General features: G+C 41.6%; 1 protein-coding gene across 1 annotated transcript in view; it reads right to left on the reverse strand.

The window, feature by feature from the left end:
* LOC126391843 (receptor-type tyrosine-protein phosphatase U) overlaps positions 1-21,039 on the reverse strand; it is a 218,120-nt gene that overhangs the window by 72,191 nt on the left and 124,890 nt on the right. The window contains exons 4-7 of the mRNA XM_050046801.1: positions 19,380-19,461; positions 14,676-14,791; positions 8,506-8,680; positions 3,924-4,217 (exon numbers count right to left, since the gene is read on the reverse strand). Of these exons, the coding sequence (XP_049902758.1) occupies positions 3,924-4,217; positions 8,506-8,680; positions 14,676-14,791; positions 19,380-19,461 (667 nt within the window). The remainder of the gene's footprint in view (positions 1-3,923; positions 4,218-8,505; positions 8,681-14,675; positions 14,792-19,379; positions 19,462-21,039) is intronic.

A 21,039-nucleotide genomic window follows, 5' to 3' on the forward strand; every position in this document is an offset into this window, starting at 1 on the left:
AAGTGGAGAGATGTCAGAGTGGGCTGCCCATGACAGGCGCTCTGAGCGGTTGGGGGGTTCGGTGCCTTGCTCAGGGGCACCTCGGCAGTGCCCAGGAGGTGAACTGGCACCTCTCCAGCTACCAGTCCACGCTCCATATTTTTGGTCCGGACGGGGACTTGAACAGGCGACCCTCCGGTTCTCAACCCAAGTCCTTATGGACTGAGCTACTGCCGCCCCAAAGTAGATATGTATAACAGGATGCCTCAAGGTGACTGGAGAAATTTAACTCTAATTGGCAACTGGGTGGTGCTATAACNCGCTCTGAGCGGTTGGGGGGTTCGGTGCCTTGCTCAGGGGCACCTCGGCAGTGCCCAGGAGGTGAACTGCCCCAAAGTAGATATGTATAACAGGACGCCTCAAGGTGACTGGAGAAATTTAACTCTAATTGGCAACTGGGTGGTGCTATAACAACAGAAAAATGCTTAAAAATGGTTAAAATGAGACTGATCGCTGTGGCTCCCCCTGTGGCTGAATGTTTGTTATTTTGTTTCTTATTATTTTTGGTATGACCAAGTCATGGTATTGTATGCTGTACTCAATGGGTATGGACTAGTTGTAGTTATTTGTAATCACAAATACATATTTTTCATCTTATCTGTAATGCTATATATCAGTCTAGATTGTTTTAGTGTTGCTAAGTGTTGGAGATATTGGCCATGAGATGTCTGCTTTCTTTGTAAAATAAGGAACTAAAAGGTGCTCTGTTTGTGGTGCTCAAAGTGCCAAAAAAATACATTTGGAAAAACTCAAAAGCTATGTCTTTTTCCAGAAATCATGACCTGGTTGCATATATTGTTAGCTCATCGAGCAGTAGCGATTAATGTTTACATCTCATGCAGTCACAAGCCTCTCGTTGATGAGTAGATGCACACTTCAGTTGACGAGTGTAGTTCGGTAAACGGAAAACAGTTTGGACATGAAACTGCTCACAACAAGATCTGTGGATTATCACCAAGTCACGATTTCTGGAAAGAGACATTGCTGTGTGGGGAACCTGTGGCTCAGAGTTTGAGCGGGTGGCCCACCAATTGGAAGATCAGTGGCTCGATCCCCAGCTCCTTCTGTCAAAGGCCACAAATATCCTAAGGCAAGATACTGAACCCCAAATTGCTCCCAATGGCTGTACTACAAGTCTGTGAGAGCGTGTGAATGGTTACTGAGCAGCAGGCACTACTGTATGTATGGCAGCCTCAGCCACCAATGGCTGGACGTGACATAGTGTTAAAAGCACTTCAAGTGGTTGGAAGACTAGAAAAGCACTATGCAAGTGTAATCCATTTGCTGAGTTTTTCAAATGCAATTCTGGCACTCTGCCTCATACAGATAGTATATTCTTCACAGTGATGCATGTCCCTCTGAAACTGTTTACAATTTGTATCTGTGTACTGTGATTGATACGTCTCCACCACTGTCACCTACAAATTCTTGTCCATTTATTGTATGTGCCAAATAAAAATTCTATCCTCTTCAGTAGATACCCAAAAAATCCTGCTTTAGGCTAGCCACTGTAGTCAGCCAGCTGTTATCTTTTAAATAACCGTCAAACCGATATTGCCGTGCTTGCAGCAGGAAAAGTCCCCCTCTCAGTCTCCTCAGTTGCAGAGTTCAGAGAGTGCCAGTGATAGCAAATGTGCCTTTTCTTAAGAGATAAGTATATGCAGCGACTGAGTCCGAACTTGTCTATCAGCTCCTCTCTGATTCAATTTCAGCAGATTATCGTGACAGATGCAGCCCCATAATGTAAGACTCTCTGAAGTTTCAGTGTGTGGCTGCTGGGCATCAGGACTTTGAGCTGGGGATCTGTCATGAATTCATTAAGTACATAGAAAACATATTTATTGATATCAGTTTAATCTAGATTAAATGCATACGCCTTTGCAATTTAGAAAATCACACAGCAACGTCCTGGTACAGGTTGCATTGAAGACCCTGTTGCCCCAAGCTTGTGGTTTTACCAAACAGCCAGGTGTTCAACACACTGTATTCCCTTATCCAGAGCTGTGGGGGACTGCATCACCTAAACAGTGCACACTGTAATTCCCCTAAGCAGTACACACCGCATAATGGCTCCTTTCAGAGGATTGTCTCTGCCCAATAAAAAAAAAAATCTCATATTTGGCGAGACAGACACAAAACCCCAAACAGGAAAGGACTGAATAGACTGTTGTAGCCTGTTTTCACTGTAAGCATGGCAACACATGATGGGATTCAGATACAGCTACACACTCCTGCCATACAACAGGTAAACAATACAGCATAATTTATCTTGAAGCAAATAACATACGGATGAACGCTGGGTGGTGGGTGGTGTGTTTTCAGCTACTGGCCAGCAGATAGCAGTTTGCAGTAGCAATAGCACTGTCATGTTTGGAGTCAGGCTTTAAAATACTCTGCTCTGTTATATGAATGAGCGTGCCAGCTGAAGGAGATATGGTTGTGTTATACTCGCCTTGAACTTCCACTCTGAGCTCTATTATCTAACATGGCCTGCAATCAAATTATGCTATATGACCTGAAGTAAAACACTATAATATATTAAGGATGTGGTTCCCAACCTGAGGGTCTCAAGATGAGTAGAGGGATAATGAAGGAAAAAATATTTTACACAGAATTATATTTAAATTTTTCTGACTCTACTCAAAAAATAAATAAATAAATAAAAACAATAGAATAAGATAAAATAAAATCAAATGCAATAAAATAAAATGAAATAAAAAATAGAATAAAATGCAATAAAATCAGAAATAAAATACAATACAATAAAATAAAATGCTCACCATTCATAGCCACTAAAAATCCCTAAAATTAAATAAACTGTGTAGGAAAAACTTTAGTCACGCTGTACACCAGGGTTGGGCAATATGACAAAAAATATGATACTTTTTTTTTCATACTGATCAACATTGATATTAGTCAGGATATATAATTTGATAACCCTGCCAATTTGATTTCATCCTGATAATGACTGAAGCTTGAAGAAACTGGAAGGTTAATTAATTTAACTTTATAATGACTTAAGAATACAGTAAATTTAACATTTTAAAAAAGTATAACATACATTTTGTAAACATGGCTTATTGTAGAATATATTGTGTGATAAAGGAATATATTGAATAGCATCTCAATGTTAACATTTCACTTTACAAACATGCTTCATCTGCTTTGACAAAAACAATATAATAATAATGGTGCTGTCGCTGGGATGGTACTGTACCTTTTTGATGGAAAAGATTTGTCCTGGTCAGCACTGAGTGGGCTTCATGGAATTGATGTCGTGTTACCTTTTTGGTCAACAATGTCCTCAGCTTTGGAGGTTAATGCAAGTTCACTTTCAGCACTTTAGCATAACGATATCCATGGTTGTGTAAAAGAAAGGAGGCAAGTTACTGCGGGCAAGTTTGTGATCTGCTTGTTCACCAGGTGCCTGATATATTGATCATTCTCTCTCTCTTTTGTGGCACTTGTGGACAGTGAGCATTGTTGTCATTGACTACAGTAAAATAGATCCTTAAGTCTGCTTTTTTCCCACCACTGTGGGCTCTGCATTGAAGTTAGACTGCTGTCCACTGAGTGTGTGGAGCACAGCCCCGCCCTACTGCAGACAGGCAGTGACACAGAGGTCAGAGAGAAGATAGGCAGCAGACTGACTGGCTGTTGTCGGGTTTATTTCTGCTGTGTAATCCATATCGAGTAAAAATATCCAAAGCTTATCATCGTTAGCAGTACATATATATATTAGAGACTGTTTTATCACCAAGCCAGACTGTACACTAACACCACAACTTGTCACAAGTAGACAATGCTTCACTCTAAGAAGTCACAAGCCATAAAAGTTGGGAACCACTGCATTAAGTCCAGTTGCTTGGTGTGTTGAGGCTTACCTGCACACTTGGTCCTGCTCACGAGAGGCGGTCCAGGCGGGCCAGTTCCTCCCTCTCCAGGCCGAGTCAGCAGCACACTGATGTGATACTCTGTGTCTGGATCCAGGTGCCACAGCTTATAGGTGACCATGTTGACTCCGTGCACCTCTGACCACGGAGACTGGCTGGCACGGTACTCAATCTCCTTCCTGATAATGGGGCCATCTCCCAGGATGGAGTTGGTGTTGAGCTGGATGATTAGGTAAGTGGAGCCGGCGCGCAGCAGCTGGGGTGGCGCAATGGGGGATGGAGGTACTGTCAGAGGAAATGAAAAGCAGTGTTTTTTGTTTTCCTGTTCAAATACAAGTTTGTATGGGTGAAAGCATTTGCTGGCAGGCCACGTAGCACCGCTGCACAGTCCAGGGAGGTAAAGTTGTGGTATTAATTTTATTAATCAGTTGCATGCAAACAGATTTCTCGCTATGTGAAAGCCCACTGAGTCTTAAATGAGACCCGAGAGACTCCAGGGGGCGTGCAGGTCAAACTGCGTTCAAATAGCCGATTAGTCATACCTATTAACAAGGCATTCACAGCCTCCAATACATTTTAGAAATGAAGTGAGTGAAAAAACAGCTGTGCATGCAGTGCATAGAGTGTGTATGATCTTTGAAGCAGGAGGATTAAGTGCTGTACATCTTTTTCTCTAACTGAGTGTTCTGTCCTCGCAGCTGGTAACCATGATGAAAGAGGAGACTCTGCATCACTGTCGGTAAAGATTGCCAAACCCAAGGATTAATTCTGGAGCCCACCGGTCAAATGTCACTTACTGGCAGATCCAAGCCACTGAACAATTACACGGGCAACAGTGTGAGGGAGGGAAGGGAATGCAAAAGAAATGAGGACAAAGCATGAGAAAAGATCAGAGTTAGATCTGTGGCTGTGACTAATCCTTCATTCCAGCAGAGGCGCCTCTGTCTTTTATGGCCCTCCTCTCTGCGAGCTTTCTACATTACCAGCACCTCACCTCTACTCCGTACTGCTTCTCTCTGCCTTGAATACGCCTGCAGCAGCTCATCTTTGGACTGTCAATGACTGCATCCATAATGAAAGTCCGAATTTAGGCCTAAGGCTAAGCATCCAGTGGGGTAAAATTCAAAACAACTCACTCATTTCTTTCACCCTTTAAATCCACAGCTCAGTTTTTGCTCATTTATTTTGTTTATTATACCCTTTATTTTTCCTCAGTACACGATTAGTTGTCCTTTTCATTGCTCCCCTCTGTATAGAGACCTATTCTCAAGCTAAACACTGCTTTCTGTATAATTAATGATTTCTCTGCTCTGAGATGTAAGCTCGCAAATCCCTGAAAACACATTTAAATGTGTTCAGGCTCAAAATATAATATGGGGCCAAAACAAAAGCCAGACACATATAGTACCTTAAAGGAACGCTTCACCCCCAGGATGATAATTTGTATATCAATTACTCACCTCGTGTTACCTTGAGTTCATGAAGAAAACTTTTGTTTTTCTCGAATGCCTCCACGGTGATTGAGGAATCCAAAAAATGCAGAAAACTGTTGATGAATTGGTAATGAACTGAGTGAAAGGGGGCCATGTTTAACAACTGCAAAGCAAATTAAGACATCCAATTGCCAACTCTCACGCAGGAAGTGACAGACATGGATGAGTGACAGCAGATCCCATGGCCAATGAACAAGCTGGGGGGCTGGATTTCAACAGAATTCACAAGCAGAGTTCATTTCACATGCTTGCCCCGGCGCGCTATTCGTCCATGCATGGGACTGTTAATAGTAAAGTTTAAGGGAAATGCATGTGTTTGGAAGTACTGAGCACACAGCTGGATAAAGGAAAATGGGATTATACTGCACGGGTTGCGTTACGAGTTTGTAAGCAGATGGTTTGATAAAGTTTTGCTGTCCTTAAACAAAGCCCCCTTTACTTCAATTCATCAAGAAGTTCCTCCTTTTTTGCTATCTTCATTCACCATGAAGGCATTCGAGAAAACCAAAGCTCCCTTCACAAATTCAGTGTAACACGGGGTGAGTAACTCTTTACAAATGGTCATTTGGGGAGCGAAGTATTCCTTTAAGAAAGATGAAAATGCTTTATTCATTATGTGGACACGTTGATGTCCTCGATGGGGCAATAAGCGAGCTTCATCATGATTCCTGCATGCAATCTACAGTCTTCAAATTAGTGGATCCAACTCATTAGGGGGATGATTAGGCTCTTCGTAGCGGGGCAGTGGGGGGAAAGGGATTTATGAAAGTCTCGTTAAGGACTCGGTCTCAGCTCCTGTGAAAATGATTACAGGGTTACATACATGTGAATTGAACAAGACCTCGAGCTGGCTATTACATCTACTCATGGTGCAGGATGTGCTAATAAAAATAAAACACCTTTGTCCTGATTATTTAAGAAAAGAAAAAAGCAAAAAAGTAACAACCACATGGATACAATGATACTTATTTGCTAAGAGTGTGAGCACATTAAATGGGATTTCATGGCCTTCTATGAGTGCATTCAGTGACTACTCATTTACTGGCAGCTGCTGGTGAGAGGGATTAGTAACATTTTGGCAAAAGGGCTCCATTTTGTACTGTGGCAATCAGCCTGCATCACAATACTAAACTCAAGCCATGCTTCCATATCAGTCAAAGGGGTTTACTTCATGCTTTAACAAAACAGGACTGAGAGTTTACAGCCATGCTCACAGCTCTGTGAGCCTGACACAGTACTGCTTTAAGCTAAATGCTAATATGATGACAATGACACTGGTAACTTGCTGATGCTACGCAGGTATAATGTTTAATGGGGACCTATTTTGGTTTGTATTCTGAGTTTCTACTAGAATAAGTGTACATGCTTTAATGGCGAAAACACATTCTTTTCCTCATACTGTTTGTGGCGGACACCCGTATTCACCCTCTGTCTAGTCTGACTGTTCAGCATTTCACGGTCATCCATATCTTTGTGTCTCGACACCATCAAAGTAGCTGAAAAATGGCTGTTATGAAGAACACTTCCCATTGTGAAAAATCACCAATAAAGGCTCCTAATCACAACCAGACATGTTCCAACAGGAATATGATCTGAAATCAAGGAGAAATTAACACGATTTGCAACCAAGATGACATGTTTTTCTGATGTTAGCATGTAGCTACATGTAGCAGTGTAGGCTACATCATGTAAACACTCACAGTAGCATGCCTGGAGCCGACATATAAGAAAATCTGTCATGATCTCACATCAGCTTCTCTTGAAAGTGGAAAAATTGTTGGAAACAGAGTATTCAGAACGACCTGAACCTCAGGGTTGTTGCTCACAAGGTTTACTTTGACATATGTCTATCTCATTATTTGGAACTTTGGCCACATTTAACACAAACATCCGAAATTCTAACATTACATATATGGGTATGAAATTAAGGAAAAGCATAATGGGTCTTTCACTAATGAGGATGCCATTAGTTTTGTAGGTATTTGGCCATAAACCAAAGTATTAGGCAAACAGAAATTCTGATGTGATGATGGCACTGGAGAAAAAGTTAAGGGATCGCAAAAGACATTACAATCTGTCCTAATGAGGAACATGAATGTTTACATCAGATTTCATGGCAATCTATTCCATAGACGAAATGAGACATTTCCCCAACAACCACACATGTCAACCCCCTACTGTTGTTCACAAAGTCAAGGAATTTCCAAGTGATGCGTACACATCAGCTGGGAACCATGAACATCTGTACAACATTTCACAGCAATCCATCTGGTAGTTGTTGAGCTATTTTGATCAGGGCCAAACTGATGGACAGACCAACCAATTACTCAGCTGATACTGCCATTAATAGAGTGTGTTTTGCACTCTCTTGAACGCTCTTCTGCCCTCACATCAGTCACTTAAAAAATATAACATCAGCAAGAGCATACAGTAGAGGACAAGGAGATCGGGAATCCCTTATTTCCCTTCCTCATCCTCCCTCCGCTGAGGGCTGGAGTTTGTTATGCCATCAAACCATCTCACAGCCATGTCATTACTATGCTGTCAAAGTGGTGTCAGGCTGTGGGGTTGGAGTGAGTAATGGGAGTGAGGTCACCATCTGTGGTACATGATATGACAGGGGCTGCAGGAGTCCAAGTCAAGTGAACGGCTTTTTGACAGAGAGCTGAAGAGCTGAGTATGGCAGCCTATTTGACAACTGCAGCTCAGAAAACAACACGTGTCAGGGAGATTGCATTTGCCATCCAAAGAGCCTTCATGTGTGTCGAGCACTGTACAATTGTGTTTTATGGAAATCGGTTTGAAATAGGTGTCTGTGATTTCCACAATCATGCACAAAAGATGTCCTATGGGTAATCTGAAATGTGTTCACACTAGTGGCTATCACTCTTTGTTGTGATCAATTTGAATTTTAATTCTCCTTTGAATCACACACTGTAATCTACCGTGACCGAAAAGAGCAGAAAATCATGTTATCGTAAAAAACAGCAGGAAACCTGATGGTTGGGATGAAAGAAAACAGAAGAGGGAAAACAACCCAAAAGAGAACAATGAGAGTCAAAAGCAGAGAGAGTGTTTACCTTTGACAACAAGTTCAGCAAAGTTTGAGACCCCAGAGCCCCTGGGGGACTGAGTGACACAGCGGTAAAGGTCTTGATCCGTTCGCTGGACGTTGTCTAGCTGGAAGGATACCACAAAGCGCCGGTGACTCAAGTGCTTGACTGACGCCATTGTTAAAATGTCCCCATTGTGTCTCTGGAAAGCAAGAAAGGACAGGGTCAGACAAAACAGGAGGGGTCATCACGTCCCTCTGTCTCACACACACAGGCTTGTGTCATCTCATACAGCGCATCATGTGCAACAGTGACACATACATATACACACAGTAGGACAAAGAAGCAGCAGAGGCCAAGATATCTTGACTGTTACTGTAGCCACCAGTATGAGTACGCTCCCAAACCCTGGATCCTACACTTCCCATGATGCAACTCCACATATACTCTCTTCTTTGTGATGTTGATGTTATATTATAGTCTTATAAAGTTAGTTTGTATGTTGAATATATAGATGAATATTATATTCATCATGAATATTATATTACGATTTTAGGGGGGGGGGCATCTATCTTGTTAGCAAAATGACCAAAATGCCACCGCCTAATTAACCTACCATCATTTTAAAGCTTTTGAAAGGCTCGGTACATGGAATACATACTGTCACCGGCCATTTTATTAGGTACACCTTGCTAGTACCGGGTTGGACCCCTTTTGCCTTCAGAACTGCCTTAATGCTTCGTGACATAGATTCAACAAGGTGCTGGAAACATTCCTCACAGATGTTGGTCCATATTGACATGATAGCATCACACAGTTGCTGCAGATTTGTCAGCTGCACATCCATGATGTGAATCTTCTGTTCCACNGGACAAGCTCAGCAACAATACTCAAGTAAGCTGGGGCGTTTAAACCATGCTCAGTTGGTACTAAGGGGCCCAAAGTGTGCCAAGAAAATATCCCCCACACCATTACACCACCACCACCAGCCTGAACCGTTGATACAAGGCAGGATGGATCCATGCTTTCATGTTGTTTACACCAAATTCTGACCCTACCATCTGAATGTCGCAGCAGGAATTGAGACTCATCAGACCAGACAATGTTTTTCCAATCTTCTATCATACAATTTTGGTGAGCCTGTGTGAATTGTAGCTATGGTTGTGTGTGAAAATCCCAGTAGATCAGCAGTTTCTGAAATACTCCCATCAGCCCATCTGGCACCAACAACCATGCCACGTTCAAAGTTACTTAAATCACCTTTCTTACCCATTCTGTTGCTCAGTTTGAACTTCAGAAGGTCATCTTGACCATGTCACATGATTGGCTGATAAGCTATTTGCATTAGCGAGCAGCTGAACAGGTGTACTAAAGTGGCTGGTGAATGTATATTATGTTTTTCAGGGTACCGGAAAACAGGGTATATTTCTTTTTTATATTATGGAGACAGATTCCAGTACGTAAATCCGTAAAAAGTAAACAAATAAATGAATACATCCAAAAGGAAATGAAATTTTAGTTACATTTTAATTTAAGCTCAGAACCAGCCCCATGGAGACACCCCTTCCTCCTGGTCCCCACTCGTCTTCTATTTCTAAGATCCTGTTTCTACCATTGCACTAACCCATGCTCTCAGTTCTGGGGTATTTGTTTCCTTCCAGTGTCTTAAAATAACTCAACAGACTGTTGCCCAGAATAATAATAGAACATGCACACTTGAATATTTCTGGAGTTATTTGGGACTGGTCCCCCAGTAAACATAACAGAGCATTTCTATTTTAACCAGTGCAGCATTTCTAGCCATTATGGCACTGGTTTATTGGTCCAGGAAACTCACAGACTAACTGAAGGCATTGTAAATCATCTGACATGATGCTAGTTAGCCAATCAAATCTGTGTACTCCAATAACCATTGCAACTCGAGTCAGTGAGTGAGATACACACACACACACACACACACATGGGAGAGATGAGAGTGAGTCAGAGAGTAGTTATTTCACATGGCGTGTTTCAGAGAGAAGAGTAGACAGTGAAAACAGAGCTTTAAATCAAAAGTGGACAGACTCTTCATATTCATTCTTCCCAAAGGCAGTTCAAACACAGTATGTCTCCCCGCCCTTCTGTCAGTTTCCTCTTGGATCTATAATATTCTCTAAAATATAGCTGGGAGGGGGGGTCGTGCCCTCTGTTAAAAAATTAACAAATCGCACAGTGAACATGCACACACTTGCACACACACTCATTACCTATAAACTTGGCCTTGTGTGCAGTTATTGCTCGGTGAACTCCCGAGACACTCGGCTAATAATGTAACAAAACACCCTTAAAGTATTGCTATCTGGGTCAGTTCTTATTAGAGCCGTGTGATTAAAAAGGAGGACTGTCCAATTGTTTGCGATTTAATTAGAATGGCAGGACCATCTCTCTGATTTAATCACGCAATATGACAATCAGACATGCTTTAATAAAAACAAATGAAATCTTGTTAAAATAATAGTGATTATGGGGGTAATGCATGTCATGAGTGCTGTCCCTTAATGGAGCCCATCTACAACCTCTGTCGTCCTCGGTGTGCAATGCTATTGAACCAAAACATTTAACTGCTCAGCAGTTAGATTTGGGAGACAGATGGGCTTTGATGCATCAAGGTTTAATCAGTTTAGTAAATAGGCTAACGAATGAATAGCAGCATGTAGACTCTGTGTTTTGGTATAAACAGTAGAAGTGGCTGTCAGACAACTGCTCGCTTTCACATAAAGCCGGGGATTTTAATGCAGAAAACATAACATAAACAAACGTGAGCTGGGGCAGAGAGCGGGAAACAGAGGGAAATAGTGATGGAGAAAAAGACAAAAAAAATAGTGTGATTCAAATGAATGTTGTATGATGCGTCTTGCTGTTGCACTGTGAGAGGCATTTCTCACATTGTTCCACACCGTTAAAACCACTAGCATCCGTCAGCTCCACGTAGCCCCAACAAAACCCATCGACTCTGACACTTTTTCTCATGTTTTCAGGCCATTGTCTTTGTGTGAAATAGCTGACATGAATCTTGATACTCATCCTTTTGATCTGCCAGTTTTTAACAGAATCCAAAGCATGTGAGCATGCTGGGATTAACGAGGAGACCTCTGGGTTATGCTGGGCCATCTCAGCCTCTGTTGTGCTTCTGATTCAGGCCTTCAAAAAGCCACAGACCACACAAACCTCAGGCCGAGCCTTTGCAAACAAACACAAACACACACTCACAGATTAGGGTTAAGCGGGCAGCTAATCTTGTGACCACACGGAAAGAAAAAAAATCTCAATCATATACTCCTTGTATCTCCTTTTCACTACCTAGCCTGTGGACTACTGAGAGGAGGCAGGGGAAATCAGGATAAATTAAATAAGCATGAGATCACTTCATGTTACGTAAACAATCTGGCTGTAGCTAATTGGCGAGGAAACGACAAAACGATCTGTTAATCTGGCAGGCGTGTGCAGCCAAGACTGTGCTGCAGCTGGTACAGCAGACACAATGAGCACAAAAGGGCACAACAAAAGACAACAACAGCGATCTGAGTTCGTATGAAGAAAAAAGGCTCAGACAGACATGTGCGACGCAGACAGACAGTGAAGGACGGCGAAGAGGACAGTAAAAGGCAGACGCGAGGCAGGGAAGGAGCATTCCAGTGGCCTAGAGATCTCATTACAACAGGCGCCTGTACGGTTATGCCAGCTAATTACCCAAAGCATTTGTCTTCATCCTTGTGTTGTGACCAAATGGCTGGGTTGATAAAGCGTTCAGAGAGGTGGGAATGAGGACGCTTCAATTACATAAATCATTCACCTCCCAGTTTCAAACAATACAGTAGGTTTGCCTGAGGTCAACCATGATTAACACTAGCTGTAGTGGGTGGTAAGATGTTGGCAAAAGCCATGAGTGTGTGGCTGCGCAGCAATTGCAGCGTGAGATGAAAAAAAAAAAGAGTGGAGCCCTACAGCACAATGACGTTTGGTCCTTTAATCAGGGCTATATAAAGAGGAGGATTTTGAGACCACAGAGTTATTCCCACCAGAGGTAAGGACTGTATGGCCTGTCTGACCTTCACAGAGCAAGCCATTCTAGATGAAAAGACAGATATCTAAAGCACGGCACATGATTTGAATAAAAACAGGAGGCAGCAGAGAAAGAAGAGAACACTATGATCCTATAAGCAATGTAACTTTTCAAAGGCAGTGAAGTGAGGAGGCTTCAAGGCCTCCACGGCCTTCACAGCATTAGAACTCTGTCGACAATCTTTATTTAAGCACAAGCACGTCTGGGACACATAATGATTCAAAAACAGAGAGAACCTTGTTGCAATGGTTATTTAGAGTAACACCCTCCACTTCAAAATGCAGTTATGTTTGCAGAAAGTTCAGTTACACATTGTAATTTGGAATGAAGTCTTCACCTTTACAATAATACCTGGTATTAGGAATATCAGGTATCAGTAATCAAACAACTACAGAGATGCAAAACAATCAGTGGAGAAAAATAACATTACATTTACTCCTTTACATTTACTTGACTTGACTATTTTTTTTATCAAATAGTTTAAAAGTCTATGAGCAGTTGTTTTGCATACTTTTCCCGCATAGTCGAGCACATCTGTGATAAAACATATGTACGTCTACTCCATTACATTGGGCTATACGCTTCTCACTCCTTGTACTGATACATTTAGCTATAAATTATTTTCAAATTCAGATCCTACACGCACAACAATGAGTTACCCTGTACACACACACAAACACACACACAATGCAGACTGTGTTCAGGCTGTGACGTGGCTGCCGGCGCTGATTGCTGCTTGCCTGAGTCCAGAGCTTTAAATCAGCCCACGCCACTGAGTTGACAACTCTGTCAAGTATGAGGCGAGATTATGGCCACTACAGACAATGCTTTTGTCTCCACCAGACGTGCCGCAGCGTCTTTCAGAAAAACAGCCCAGAAGCTGCTCCCTGCTCTGTTCTGCTGCTGACATAATTGTATTTGTTGTTGATTTGTTTTAAGAGACTGAACAGTGCTTATGGGTACGTTTTTAATTTGTCTGGTTCTAGATACATCACTTTAATGACAGTTAACATGCATTTTATATTTGTTATTACCTGTTGAGGACCTGGTTATATGTCATCTCTATTAACAGTCATTCATTCATTCCTGTCACTGCTTATCCTGTTGGGGTCACTGGGGGCTGGAGCGGGGTACATCCTGGACAGGTCACCAGACTATCACAGGATGTACCCCCAACACATAAGAGATAGACAACCATTCACACTCACATTCACACCTATGGACAATTTAGAGTCACCAATTAACCTGCATGTCTTTGGACTGTGGGAGGAAGCCGGAGTACCTGGAGAAAACCAAGGCTGACACAGGGTGTAGTCCGAGTAGTAGTGACCAATCACGTTTGAAAGAGCAGGTACAGCCCATGTGGAGAGGAGGAACGCATTGACCAAAATACAATCTCGAAACCCAGTGGTTGTCATCTGATGACAATTTAGCTTTATATATATTTTTTTTGGGGGGGGGTTGTCTTTTTTTATCAGCATTCATAAGTAGATTTCCATTAATAGAGATTAGCCGAAATTACTGGCCCCCGGAAGAAAAAGACTTGGCCCCGATATTCACTGGCTACACATGATCGGCCCGAAAAATTTGCCCTTGTCCCCAGAGGCTTTATCATCGTCAGACGATAGCCAATGGGTTCTGAGATTGGTTTGAATGTGATTCATTGATGTACAAAATTGCATCTAACGAAGTTACTCGCTACTTGCATCGTTTTTTTAATACTTTTTTTGTCTTACTCAAGTAGTTGCATGATTACTTTTACTTCCACTTAAGTCAATATAAGCATTAAGTAACAACCATGAAGAGACAGCAAAAGACAACAACACAATGTTGTCTGGTTTCTTTCCTCTGGGATTTTTCTGCTTTGTCAGAGGGCTGAGGGCCATTTTACATGTCATTGCCCAGAGGTTAATGTCCCATAATCTGTCCATAACCTCAAGCATCTCTAAAATATGAAGAACGTCAGTCTATCAAGTGTGAAAAGTGTCAAAACCAGTTTTCCTTTTGCACTTTTTTGTACTTTGTGTACTGCTTGGACAGTTATGGAGGTAAAAACACAACAAACTCTAAAACTTTCCAAAACTCCACCACTGACCTCCAGCAAGAACTTCTCAGCCTCTGATGCTCTTCCAGCAGCAACACACTGGAACGTAGCATTTTGCCCAGCATTGACCTCCTCGTCTCCGAGCCTGGAGAAGTGTGGCGCCTTATCTAAAGAGACAAACAGAGCGAGTAACACGGTGAGATCAAAAGACTCAATTACCTTTCAGTCATTCACAGTGTCAGTCAGCTACACAAGATAACATTTTATCGAGGCTTTTTTGTTTTTACCAAATACATAAACAGGAATTTAAGGCATTTCTGTTCGAGTAAACAACTGACTTTATCCACGGTTCAGCCATAATTTATTCAATATCCCAAACATGCACCAAAACATAGAGCAATAACGGATTTTCTCAGTTTGAAGCAGCACTAAACTTGAGTTACTGCTACTGCTTTCTTTGTATTTAATTCACTGTGCTTCATGCATATAAAGCAATATTAAAATTCCTTTATCTTTTTTCAACTTCTTATGTATTTATTTTTGTTTGCTAGTGGCAGTGTGCGAAACTGAACTTACAAATGACGCTGCAGGAATGAGATAAAAACAAGGAGGCACAAAGAAAATAGTCAAGAAAAACAGAAAAGTTTCTTTTAACGTTCTTTTAATTTGTGTCAATTCTCCACAGCATATCAGAACTTTGTGTGGACACTTATTTTATCTTATGTGCATGATAACACTCAAATAAAACGCAATGTTGGAATAAAAGTGTTAATATAGAAAGTTTTAATAGCACAAAAAGTGTATAGTCGTGTGCAAATATATGTATTGAGGGGGTCACTCAGTATCTATAACCATAACTTTCTGGGAAAAAACCACCATAATCAGATAAAAGACAATATATACATGAGCAGAATGTGGGAGTGAATCTGCAGCAGAAAAGCCACAGAGTAAGCATCAGTCTTCCACATTTTGACTAATAATGTCCCAGCATGCTGTGCTGAGCTGCAAATGAGTCAGTGTGTGGGAGTAGCCCTCTCACCCAACTCCGTGATTAACAATAGCACATTGAGAAACAGACCCCTGCAGAGCCAAATCACTGGGTAAACGCCGGCAGCGCTGCCTGCCATCTCTGAGAAATGGGGTAGGACAAGTCGACATGTCACTCCAGATGAGTGACAGGAAGAGATGGCAGGGCAACAGTGAAGCTGAAGCATCTGGGAGAAGCAAATGTTTGGGTCTCACACATCTCCTGCTTGGGTTTGCACAACACTGTTGCTATCTAGCAGGAGGTGGGGGGGCAATTTGTTGATCTTGTTTGTGTACAGTAAGTAGTAAGGGGAGAGTGTTTGCATCTGTACCCCACAGGTGGCCATGTTTCCTTTGAGTGACTCTCCCTCCTAAGGTTGATTCATAATTCATGCCTGAGAGCCAAACATAAACAAACACCAAAATGAGTGTGAATGGGGGAAAGAAACAGGCCCCACAGTTGGCAAGAGCCGCGGTGTTATACAGCTAAATGTGTCAGATCTTATCCTCAGGACTCTTTAGCGTGATAAATATTTTATTGGAGTGCAATACTGGTTTCAGAGTCAAAGACTGAGACTCAGATGAAATAAAATCAGAAATGTCAACCACGCTTTGTCCAGAATTCACAAAAAGGAACACATTGAGCTTTTATCTTTTTACTTTCTGCAGTTTTTTTTTTACTATGCGACACTTCCCTTCGGTTTTCCACGCCTCCTTCTTTCCTCGCTCTGTTCGCTGCCAAGAAATGCAGGCTGGCCATGTGCCACATCATAAGGCATGCTCAGGTCTTGATGAGAGTCTTAATTATTTAATGGCCACAGTGGGAGCATTCAGAAGATGCCATCTGCTGTCTCGGGGAGAAACAGGGTGACTGACTGGGTGGCGCGCATACAGTAGGGGTACGAACCAATCTCACAGCCGGTGTTCGTTTAATAAAATCACTGGTGGTATCCTCTGTGACATGACACCCTTGAAGAGTCTCCAAACGTTATTGTGATAACAGCAGGGCCTATATAAATATTAACAGGGAGATAACGCTGAATATCCATCAAGCTTATGTCAGATATACACGTTACTTGAAAGAAGGAGTTATGTTACATGAAATTGGTCCATGTGTCCTGGAAGATTTCAATGTACCAGGCAAATGGAGGAAACGCGGGTCAAATATTAACGTGTTTATTCAATGGACTCGTGCATAATAACACTATTTTAAAAATAAATAAATATTACACTAGCCTATGTTTGTTGGGGCAACACATAAACACAAAGACTATCCCTCACCTTACTGTGTCCTAACTGAATGCACTGCAAGCAGGCGTCAGCATCAGTATCAATTTGTTTGAATTGTTTTCTATGAGAATTTCCTATCTGGCCGCGAGCGATGAAGCCACACTGTTTTGAGCTAAACTTTTTGTTTTGTTTCTATCTATTCCTGCCACTTGTTTTAAAAACTCTGCAATGGACAAGGTGTGTCTGATTCATGAACTTGACTTATAAGGTACTAGGGCTGGGCAATATGAAGAGATACTGAGATATAAGTCTATATATCGTCTTACATTTTGGTTATCGTTGTATCGTGATATCATATGGCATAAATGGTGTTTTTTCCCTCGTTTTAAAGGCTGAATTACAGTAAAGTGATGTAACTTTTTCAACTTAACAATCTTGTCATTTGTTTTTACGCTTGCCGTATCCCATTGTAGTTGTTACATCCACATTATTGTTGATTATTGAAAAATCTCACTGTGGTAATATTTTCTGAAAAAAAAAAAAAAAAAAAAAAAGTCATCCTTACAATTTTTTTGTCACAAATATTATGTTCGATTTTGTCTCCCAGTCCTCACATTAATGAAGTGCTTTTGAAGAGATTTAAAAATATCATGATATATATTATGTATCGAGATATAGCCTAAAATTATCGTGATATAATTTTAGGTAGGTAATAAGGTATATCCTCATATAACAATCTGCTTGCTGTTGGCTATATTTAATGTCACTTCTAGTCAATATCACAATATAAAATGAGAGGTTTCTGTTTAAAAAGTTCAAACATAGGAGGATATCAAGTACTCAAGGTGGTTTGTTTACATGATGTAACAGAAGTGCAAAGTCCAGGTGAAGTAAAATTAGGGATTTCTTTCTAAACATATTATACATGTCAAAAAACTACTTGCTGAAAATATGTGACAAGACTTTACAGTACTAAGTTGTGGACTTAGACCCTTAAACTGTTTTTTACCATTCCTGTGAACAGGACTTTTTGGGCAGGTCTAAAAGCATGGCTCAATGATGCACTGCTGCCATCCGGATCATAACCCCTCCCCCTCTACTACAGTGAAAGCGCAGAGTTCGGGACGTTCTCTTAGCTCTTTCAGTCTAATAATTATTGATAAAAAAGTCTGTTAAATGCCATAATCATTTCAACACAAGCTAAATAGCCATCACTAACGTACCTTTCAGTCTATTAGTTTGAATCAGCTATCTGGCCCGACGCCAGTCACTGCTCACTGCTGTGGGTGTGTGTTTTGTGGTAACGTTAGCTGCTGAACGAGAGGCTGTTGCCGCCATGGTCGCTGCGCGGTGGCTTGTTCTTCAGCTTGGGGCGTGTGTGTGTTTGTTTTGTGATACTGGGTTAGCTGCTAATGAGAGTCCGTCATTTCACAGCACCTCGTTCTTCAGCTCAGCTCCCTCAGTGGACACACCCCCACTGTCTCAGAGCACAGAACACTGCTGCTTTTTTCCAATTCTGAAACTTAGATTTATATACAGTATATATCATTCATATTTGGCTGGGTGGCTAGTGAAACGTTTCTCTGTGGTGTGACAAACTCTTTACACATTTATTTTTGCATTACCCAGACTTAAACGGTTTCAGAGTGGACAGAGCGATGCATGCTTGCTGTTAGGACACAATGTTGGGCGTATATATTCTCAGAGTGAATTATTTTCAGTGGACATTATGACCAGCGAGTTTTAAATATGTCAGATCTGAACAGATTTTCTTGTGCAAAAACCAGTAATCACCGGATAACAGAAGCTCTGCTTAAAAGCAGTGTGGAACATGGTGTTAAATTTGCTATGAGCCTTCATGTTCAGCAGTGGGTTGTACACACAGTGTGCCACTGAGAGACCCTGTCCAGGTAATAAGCTCAGAGGACTTAGTGAAGATGTTTTACACGAGGTCCTCAGGGGCTAACAGCACATTGAACTGCTACCCTCACTAACACGAAAAGCCCTCCGCCGCAGGGAGCCACTGGTTACTAAAAACCCACCCTGAACATTCTCATAAAGCTTTGAAATGTAGTGCTTGATGGGAAAAACCCCTCTGCAAAGCGAGTAATGACAAAAAGCTACGCGGCACTTCCAGTCAGGCCAGAGAACATGAAAGTGTCGAAGCCTTCAGAGAGCGAATTCAAGATTTCACTGATTAACAAATACGTTTGGCTGTCAAACGAGGCCGGAGGCAGGAACGGCAGGTGTGTTTTCAGGTGGAAGAGAGTGTTGGCATTTGAGTGTCACAGTGTTTTTAATAGCACTTCTGTTGTCGCAGGACGCCTCAGGACAACCTGCAGCACTAATATAAAAGGTCGATCAGCCATTACTCTTCTCCTCATCCTATTTATGTTTCACGCTGCTTTGAAATACATATTTCCCCCAAAACCATGAAACTTTTTTCCTCCCCTCCAGCACCTTCTGTAATTGCAATTCATTGTCAGAAGTGGCACTTACAGCAGGGGTAGTTGAGCACCATGATGTCATCTATGGCAATGTAGCCTCGCCGCTCTCTGGAAACTGTTGCCTCAATCAGTACCTGCAAAAGTGAAGTGAATGTGATGAACAGATTTAATTCATAACCACAACAGCCGAAAAGCATACACTTGTGACTAACCTAATGCTCTCAAAGCTGGAGTGTACGAGCAATTTTCCAAAGAACATTGAGGGCTGTGTGAGTTCTGCTGCTCTCGCCCCCCCTTTCGGTGACAGACGCATTAATTACAAACAAGCCCATCACCACATGGTTGCACATCTGCTGACCCAAAACAAAACGCTAGACAATGAGACAAATATGAGAAAGACAGAAGCATAAAAATAGAGAGATGGATAAGTTTTCGCCTCAGTCCGCAGGGCCAAGAGAAATAATAGCTTTATCAGGAAGCACACAATGTGGCGCCTGAGTCATGAGCTCCACTCTACATTCAGGGCACAGGCTGCTGTGAAGCCATAACAGCAGATAATACAGCTTGCACAGGGCCACGAGACTCAAGGGAGGACAAAGCTCCATACCGTCCTGTGGAACAATAAGCTGGATGAGCAGCGGGCTCTCATGAAACCTAATCAATATCAAATCACCATCCTCAGTAATAGTGAGAGAGTTATGAGACACAGGGGTGATGTTTGTTTTTTCGCAGCACCAAGGACAGTCTTCCATCCACACGTTTGATCGAAGGCCACCTTTGAGTTATTGTTTCTCATAATCCTCTGACCAGATGATTACAACATGGTTCCTATCACTGGGTCTTGATTTTTTGACTGAGCCCACCACACACTCACTCAAACTACGCTATTTCCTCACAGCTACTTTAAATGTGTGTGTCTGATGTCTGTGTTTACAGGCAGGCGTAGCTGAAATGGGTTATGCAAGATTGGAGCTCATTCTTCTCAAAGTCAGATAACTGAATCAAGTGATAGCAGCTTCACTTTGTGTTGTGGAGTTATTACACTGAGGCAGGTTACCTGAATTTTTCTGTGCTGGTAACCATTTGATTCCTGAGTTTCACAGCTGATAAAACAACATGAGAATTGTTTCTGTAAACATTAAAGAGAATTCTTGACAGAGGCAGTAGTTTGACAAAAAAACTTAAGGTCAACTAATTATCTTGTTCAAAGATTTCAGCTGCATCTCATAGTCTTCCTCAGCTAATGGAGTTTTTTAAATTGTCTTTCATGTGATGATCATATGGTTGGACACTGAAAAAAAAAAAAGATATTTTAGCTAAGATTTTCTTTTAAATACCTCACTTATATTTATTATATTGTGAATAAAATCACTCTCAAATGCATGAATAACATACTGAAGTACATCAAGACAGATTAAAGTGCCTTCTTAACAGAAGATTTTCTGTTGTATGACCTACGAACTGTTCATTTGTCTATATCGGTGCCAATGTGATGCCTCAGTTTCAGTGCCCATACAAAAACAAGACTTTTCTTTGAGCATGAACATTTTAAGCACTGTCTCCAAGATGGTTAGTTAGGAAAAAAAACATCTAAGGATCCAATGCCAGGATTTTGTTTTCTCAAGTAACTTTTTTTTTTCAACCACATGTAACAGTCTGTCCCAGTGGATGGTTTGAAACTCCATCAACTGAGTAAAACCACTTAGCCATTA

The sequence above is a fragment of the Epinephelus moara genome, chromosome 6, assembly GCF_006386435.1.
Source record: "Epinephelus moara isolate mb chromosome 6, YSFRI_EMoa_1.0, whole genome shotgun sequence".
Taxonomy (NCBI): Eukaryota; Metazoa; Chordata; class Actinopteri; order Perciformes; family Serranidae; genus Epinephelus; species Epinephelus moara.